This window comes from Curcuma longa, chromosome 6, assembly GCF_044706935.1.
Source record: "Curcuma longa cultivar G26 ecotype Majalengka, Jawa Barat chromosome 6, ITB_CL_G26_1.1, whole genome shotgun sequence".
Lineage (NCBI taxonomy): Eukaryota > Viridiplantae > Streptophyta > Magnoliopsida > Zingiberales > Zingiberaceae > Curcuma > Curcuma longa.
The window spans coordinates 7,181,874-7,190,289 of NC_133866.1; the positions used below are offsets into that span (position 1 = coordinate 7,181,874).

Genomic DNA, 8,416 nt, shown 5'->3' on the forward strand with positions numbered 1-8,416 from the left:
GATTTAGCGGCACTTCTTGTCACTAGATGTTATGGTTTTCATGATCACTGGTCATATTTCATTGTATGGTTAAGGCAGTTTAGTCATCATGAATTGTTTGATTCACATTTCTTTTTTTACTTTTCAAATTAGTGAGCAAAGTCTTTGAAGTCAGAGAACATTCCTCCTCATAGTAGTCAAATTAATATTTCTTATCTGCATTTTTTTTCATAATCAAATGACTACATCTTCAAACAAGATCTTATGCATGCATATCACCAGCGGCTCCATATGATCAACTTCACGATGATCTATGAGAAATTGTAAATTGAGAAATTACAATTTGCCACTGTAGGGAGGATATTTTTTTGACTTTGCCGAAATTTGACCTTTGCCCATTATAACAATATTTACCCTGCACTAGCTAGTAAACTTAACCATACCCCGAGATGATAAAACATCTTCTATACACCTTCAATATGTGTATCATAAGTCATTGCTTCTTGCAATGAACATTGTCAAGCATCATCATATTTCACTTGCATAGTGTGTCCCACAAAAGAAATTTATATATGACTAATTAAAACATTTCTAAGAGTTGGTGGAAACTCTCACATCATTGCTAGAAACTTGAAGTGTGGAACAAGAAAAATCTTTTGGAGGGACGAATGAATTTTATTTCTAAATGAGTTGTTAAAATATTTTATTACAAATAAGTAATTGTTACTTAAATGCAAATATTATAACTTTCCACATTCTTATTCCTTTTTTGTTTATTTTTATTGCATTGATAAAGTTATACATCGGTTATATACTAAGCATAGGCAAGACAAGATCCTTTGCATTGCACATCACTTAGTTGCAGGTATTATATATACCCAAAGGTGGAATCCGCCTAGTAGCGGTCCCATAAATTATAGTCCAAGACCATCTATAAGAATGTAAATTTAGAAACTACAGTTAACCACTGATTTTAACTTCATGAACAGTAGAGCATAAGTTAAATACTTTCTGTATCGTTATCCTTGTAAATCTACAATCACTATATACAATTTGCACTTGAGGATTGTCTTTAATCCTTTAGCTCCTTATGTAAAGGGTAGCTTGTTTGGGAGTTTTTCCAGACTACCTAAATAACTAAAAAAATTTATGGAAAAGATTTGAATTTTTGTTTTTTTTTCAAATATAGCAAATTATTTTAATTTACACTGGTTCTAAGCTTGTGGTCAAAGCCATAACCATGCCTACATGCAATTCGGTGTAGTTGGTCATAACCTGCAAGAACTCCAGCTCCGGCCATCCCCGATAGCATGTTTGCAGCAGCACCTCTGTAAAGTGCGAAGAAACCTTCATTCCTGACTATCGTCTTCAGAGCATGATATCCATTCTGATACTTGAAGGGCTGTCCCGAGGTCAACATCATTCTCCGGCGCAGGGTATCGAAAGGGTATGCACAAATGCCTGAACATGTAGTCACACTCCAGCCTAGTGTGAAACTGGCGAAGAAGTTGCCCTGCAACATAGTTTATCAACAAATCGTCAGGCAAAAATATCGAATGGCAATCTAACAGGCAAAATTTGACACTGACCTCCAGTGGTCCAACTAGAACAATGGGTTTCATGGTATCATAAATGCCAAAATAAAGGCCCCGATACAAAGTGATGCCCAGTATAGAAACACTGAAACCTCGATACAAGCCAACAATACCATCAGTTGCTAGAGTCTTTCTGTAGACGTCGAGTAATCCTTTAAACTGTCGTTCACTGTTAGCTTTGGATTCAATTGCATCTGTGCCAAGCCGAGTCCTTGCATAATCTAAATGGTATAGTAACATGGATGTTGTTGCTCCAGCAGCACTACCTGAAGCTACATTCCCCGCTAACCATTTCATGTAACCATCTTTCTCTTTTGAGAAACCAAAAAGGCTTCGAAAATAGCCCTTGAATGCAAAATTACAAGCCTGTTTGAAAGCGAAAGGATCAACTATGTAATTGTTAACTATACTAATGCATAATAAATTATTGACATGATATTAAGTAAAATAAGCTCCAATTAAGAATAGTGGAATCACACACACACACAAAAGAGGCATACACATTTTTGAATATATAGATCATTAGGTTTTCTTTTAAAAGAAACCGAGATATACACAACTCACATGTCCGTCTCTCATTCTATAGATCTCTTGTAACAAACCTATCATGATAATTACCGGCAGAAATTTGAAAATGTATTGTTCAGTAAAACAGAAAGCAAGGAAATGACTATGACTAGGCTTGGGAATGCTTTCCCATAGTACTTTTGCCTAAGGTTCCTTAATCCAAAGTATTGCATTCTCAATCATTTTTCGATTATAGATGAGAAAGTATATTCAAAAAAGCTGATTTACCAAAGCACTTTTTAAACAATTCTAAAATTTAATAGAACTAGATAAACAGTAAAAAATAAAATATTAAAAGATATGTATGATAACTCTATCACTAGCGTCAGCACTACTTGGAGAGTGATGAATGATTTTATTATAGTTGTAGATTTATCTCAAGAGTCAATTCTATGTCTGTAGTAAATGAAGTAGCCGATTGTACAAAAGATAAACCTTCCACATGTTATTCACAAATGATATTTTGATAATGAGTGCATGTAATTGGATTAAATTTAAAGCTTGAATTGTGGAGAAAACCTTTAGAAACTAAAGCTTTTGCGATATAGAAAACAAAAGTTGAATATATAAAATATAGTTTCAATTAAAAAAAAAGATCCAATAAGAACTGATAAAATAATTAAGATGGATGGATATAAATTCCGAGATAAAGAATGAAAGGTGTAAATAGAGGGAAGCTTGTGGAGTCTTGTGCAATCATTATATCCTATTCGACTATAAAGAAAATTTTATCAGATTGTGCTATAATCAGTCACATTTTATGGATTTGGGTGTTAGAATATTAGGGGAAAAGTCTTACAAAAAGTTAATGTAGCACAAATGAGAATGATAAGATGGATATGTAGAGATATTATAAAAAATAAAATAGAAAAATATTAATATTTGAGAGCAATTAGATGTAGATACAATATTTTTATGTGGTCTTCGGCACATAGGCTTACGAGAACATAGATATGATAGTAGCAGAAACTATTTACGTATCTAGATTAAGGAGGAGAAAATGGCTTCATTGAGTCAAAAGTGCAGAACAATATCTCTCATAAAAACAGACTAATATAATGAAAATCTCATGAACATCTGCAACAACCTCTGCTTCTAACTTATGTTTATCATAAAGAATTTAGGATAGCCACCAGATAGTATCTAACTCAAACTTAAGTTGGTATAATACGTACTAATCTTATAACTGGATCGATGGTAGACCTAAACTCATATATAATTTGTCGGAAGTTTGCTACAAGATTGCAAGGATATAAATGCATTGGTAATATATTAAGATTTTCCCGTACCAAGTCCACTATGTTCACAAATTTTATATTTACTCCATTAATTAATGTTATTGCAACATAGAAACACAATCCCCTTAACTCTGTGCAAATTACAACCAACCTGGTGCTTAAATAATTTTCCATGCCGAAAGTCAAAAGTTAATCTTATGAAGCTCCACCAAAAGGGCAACCTAATTGAGGGTTGAATTCCAGATCAATTAGCTCAAAAAATATGAATTGAAGAAATAAGCTAAAAATCTAGTAAACTCTCAAGATGAACACGATCTTCCTGAAGAATTCGATCAGTCAGTATGCCATCACCCCAAAACAGAGACTTTAGTCATCTTCAATCGAGTTATTGATGGAATAGAAACTAAAACTTAGCACAAAAAAGAAATCAAATTTAAGCAATAACAGGAATAATTTCAATAGTATCGTGATAAAAAAAATTTAGAACTTTCTGAAATCAAGAAGGGCGAGAGAGACCAAATCTCCCGAAGAAATTCTAACCTGAGTAGGGAAATATCGGATGACATTGGCCTGGTTGCCTCTCCACAAAGCGAGAACCCCTTCTTCATTGAGAACCCTTGCGAAACAATTCCTGATGCCCTTGTAAGGCCTAGTCAAGTGCCCCCTCCTGATCATCTCCCCCTGGTTTTGCAGCAGGAGCTTCACCCGCTCCACCGGCGCGGCCCCGCTTTTGGCAAGTACCGCGGCCGCCCCGCCCATCACAAAGTCGGCCGCCATCTTCTTGGTCGGTGGAGTCGCTACCGCCACGGTTGCGGCATCGGCAGCGACCCCCATCTCGCCCTCTCCGATTTCGACCGCCCAGCTTTTGTTCCCTCGCCTCTTTTTCGATGGCCGCCGACGCAAGATGCGGAGCGTCGGCTCCAATAAAGGACAGTGGATCGGATGGCCAGCGTCAAATTAAAACAGAAGTGGTGGTCGCTCATTCTGTCGGATGCCTTTGACGTGCGGTTCTCTATTCATCTCATTAACTTACTTAGACCAAAATAAAGTTAAAAAAACAATTAAAGTGCTAAATAAGCTTTTTAATTCTCAAAATTTTTAAAAATAATCTAATTATTCGACTATTCGAACTAATTAATCTTGAAATTGACCCATCCAACTCAATGAAAAACCATGATAATTTTCTCTGAAACTAATGAAGAATTGGATATCGACTATGAGGATTTACAAATAAAATTCTATGATGTGAATATTTAATTAAATATAAATAATATATGTATATATAAACATGTCATCGAAAATGTTATGCTGTCGATCTGTGCTATGCGACCCGGGCACGACACCCGTGATCCATCGCCGTTGCCGTCGCGCCGTCCGACTACCGTCGGCCGCCACCTCGAACGCGATCGACACGTCACTCGCTGGCGTTTCGTCCGACGTCGAATTCCGATCGGAGAGTGATCGGAATCCGACGAATTTAAGCCCAATCGTGGTTGGCAGTGGCGCGCGTCACTGTCGACCGTGATCGGCCTGGATTCCGACTAAATCATGATCGTCGGACGACAGAGGACGGGCCGACGTCACACGCTGGTCCTTCCTCAGCTGGTCACCTGCGGCGATTCGGTCGGAATCCGACCCGATCGCCATCGACAGTGGCACGATCGGGCCGAATTCCGATCGAATCGCAGTCGGAGATTGATCGAGAAAGGACCAACATGCGACGCCGGCCTTTCCTCGACCGATCTTCGACTGCGATTTAGCTGGAATCTGACCAGATATCAGTTCTCATATCAGTTCTCCGATCGCACGGGCGCGCACAAATCCATCGCGCAAGATATCAGTTCTCATATATGTCATTATCTAAACATTTGATTATTATAACTACAATTTTTTGTTATTGATATGGTGTCATGTCATCTAATTCAAATAGAAAATTGTGCTTTTTCAATATGACTTTGATTAGATCTTCCTACTCATGACTAATTTTATAAGGCATTTAATATAATCTTTAAGTTGACAAAAGTTGACTAATTTTTCATAGATTTAAGTTTGAGGTAACCATAGTCAGATCATTAGCTAGAAACAAGTTCAACCGAGTCTAAATGGGTCAACTCTTTATAGATATATAAAAATTTACATATATTCTAATAAATAAATTATAATAGATATGTATATGAATCATGCTTAATCATATTGATTGTGTTATACAATCTATTTATGATCTATTTAATCCATTTAATTAAATCGGCCATAAACAAGTTAGTTTGTTAATAAAGGGTTCGAGTCATACATTTTAACTCATTTATTAAACGAGTTAAGTTAAGGTTAGCAAATGATTTGCTTAATGATTTTTAGGCCTCAATTATCACCCTTACTAGTCTTGCTTAACATTATAATAGCTAGACTTGCCCTCGGGACTATGTTGTAGCAATTACGCCATTTAACGGATAATTAGACATCTCAAATTCGAGTTTCAGTTGCAGTACATTAAAGTTGTTTTTACATTCAGTGAGAAGCGGATTTAAGAACGCTGACCATCTGGATGGGCCTACACGAGTGCTTCTCGATTTACTTGATGACTGATGAAAAATTTCTATGGAATCAAATCGATCATCCCCAAGATTAGTTGGTTATATGAGAACTGAATACTTGGCTGCTAATTAAAAAAAATTTACAATAGCTAAAGCTTGTTCGAAGTATGTTATACATCAACTATCCAAACACCCTAATCCAAAGATTAAGAGGTCAAACTTAGAATCTCATAGGCAGACTTCAAAGTAAGACAAAGTTTACATAATTAGAATTTAGGTTAAGCTAAACAAGTAGGATCTAGTTGGTAAGTTAATCATCGATCATCAAGGCTCAAACGAGTAGAGGATCACAATTTTAAATAGCAAAAAACTGAAGAAACAGATTGAATAACATGTACAAGGCAAAGACTAAACTAGATCGTGTAAATCCTGTCATCAAAGTGTTCAGATTTTCATCAGTGTGCATGAGACACCATTGTTTTTCCTCCTAACTACCTTCAACTCCAAAATATTCGAATTCAGGGATAACAAATCTTTGGGGTTGGAACATGGACACAAGGAAACTAATTAAAGCTAGTGAATGATGAACGATCCCACAGTGACTGTAAACAACACTTGTGTTCTTCCTCAGTCAAATCCAGGACTCAAGAGTGTAGTTGTACTTGAACGAATTGACTCCATTGATGTGTACGAGGATGTTAGAGGAGTCGAGGATGCCTTCTCCTTTCACCACCAGCTACAAACACAATAGCAAACAAGCATCGATCAATGGCGTCTCCTTCTCACCTTAATTCTGTAGGTAGTTAACGAAAGATGAGATGGCTATAGAGTTTTAATTACTTCTTCATCGTCGTCGAATTCATGGGCACTGGATCTCTGCCTTGCCACCTCTCCGAGTTCATCGTTCTTGGCAAATCTTCCACGCACTCGGGGCCGGCTATCTGCTAGAGTTTTTCTGCAAGCATACTGAGCGCGAAGATCGAGTTAAAAAGTGCGTTAGAACGGAGGGAAAATGTCAGAGGAGATGGATTGTTTTAGAAATATGCTCACTTTGATTTTCTTGCTGAAATTTCTCTCGTTCCTCTTCTTCAAGTACCTGTGGATCTTCTCCTTCCTTCTTCCACCGACAAGCGGCAGACCTTGTAGGTGGGATCGTCCAGCGACGAGATGGCGTCGGAGGTCGGCATTGGCCTCGCGGTGCTGCTGCTGCTGCTGCATCCCATCATCGGGTGCTGGCTGCCTCCGCCGATCACCTTCATGGATGTTTTCAAAGGCCAAAGGAGGATTAATTGCAATTCTTGAGTGGAATTCGACAAGCGCGAATGAATGTTGCGTTCTCTGTTTTCAATTCTCCGGTACCTGCAAATCGCCGGAGTTGTACGCGCGCGGTCGCATGGCTTCCTGCCCGAACGAGCTCACTGGAGCTCCGTTTTCGGCCACATCAGCCAGCAGCCTGGCGGTGGAGCCTATTGCCGGCATGCAGCCACCGAAGAGCCCCTGGGAGTCGGCTCCGCCGTAGAGCGCTTCGTTAATGCCTTGTAGAAACTCGAACGAAGGTGCGTTCAGCCCTGCCATTTCCGGCAGAGCATAGCAGGGCTCCTCGTACCCCCCTTGCGGCGGTTGACCCATCGCCGATCCTCCAGCCGACGGCATCGGCACCACCATGGCGGGATCGATTGAGTACCCGTCCGTGATGCTCTCCTTCAGAATCATCTGATCGAAAGGGTCCCCGACGTACATCTCCGGCTCCGTCAGGACTCGGAACGCCTCCGCCGACGGAGGAGGGGGAAGGAGGTCGGAGGAGGACGAGGAAGAAGAAGGGTAGAGGGAGAGGTCAGGGTCGGGGTCGGGCGGCGGCGGAGGGGCGTTGAAGAGGGAGTAGAGGGAGCGTAAGGAGGAGAATCCGGCGGCCGCGTCGCCGTCGACTCCGTAGCAGCACAGAGCCGCCGGGCCGTCAGTGGCGGCGACGGCGTATGTCTCCGGTGAAGAAGAGACGCCATCCTCGTAGGAAGGGAGTAGGATGGAGTTGTCGGAATGGACGAAAAGCCCACCGGCGCCACCCTCGTCGCCTTCACCGTCGCCGCAGAAATCGAGCAGCTGCGCCGCGATCGGGCTCGAGATCTCCTAGTCAATTCAAACACATAAAGAAATCTCAATTACCATTTCCGAATGATGAATTAAACAAGAAGGTCGATTCCATTCTCATCGCACTAAATCAAACAGCGTTCCATCTACAAGTTCATCACAACATCCCTGCACGTCGATGCCCGGAGAAAATTTCTGCAGGGGATCTATATATATAGAATTAGCCAAGATTCTCCCATAATAAATTCTATTTGGCGTGCTGTCCAATATCCAAAATAATGGGAGCCCAATGGGATGATCAAAGGTTTAGTTTACCCCCTACAAACATTCAACGGAGACCTCGCGAGAGACTTACAATCAAGAGCTCGTCGGAGGCGGCCGGTTCGGCAATCGCCGGAAACATGTCTCCTTCTCCAACCAT

General features: G+C 40.1%; 1 protein-coding gene and 1 pseudogene across 1 annotated transcript; both read right to left on the reverse strand.

Moving 5' to 3' along the window:
• Positions 1-1,113: 1,113 nt before the first annotated feature.
• LOC141830724 (ADP,ATP carrier protein ER-ANT1) lies at positions 1,114-4,293 on the reverse strand. Its single transcript, XM_074718143.1, has 3 exons — positions 3,920-4,293; positions 1,569-1,940; positions 1,114-1,492 (listed from the first exon to the last, which is right to left on the reverse strand). Exons 1-3 carry the CDS (start codon positions 4,211-4,213, stop codon positions 1,178-1,180), a joined length of 981 nt encoding a protein of 326 aa, XP_074574244.1. The 5' UTR covers positions 4,214-4,293; the 3' UTR covers positions 1,114-1,177.
• A 2,248-nt stretch (positions 4,294-6,541) lies between these two features.
• LOC141830529 (uncharacterized) lies at positions 6,542-8,416 on the reverse strand (annotated as a pseudogene).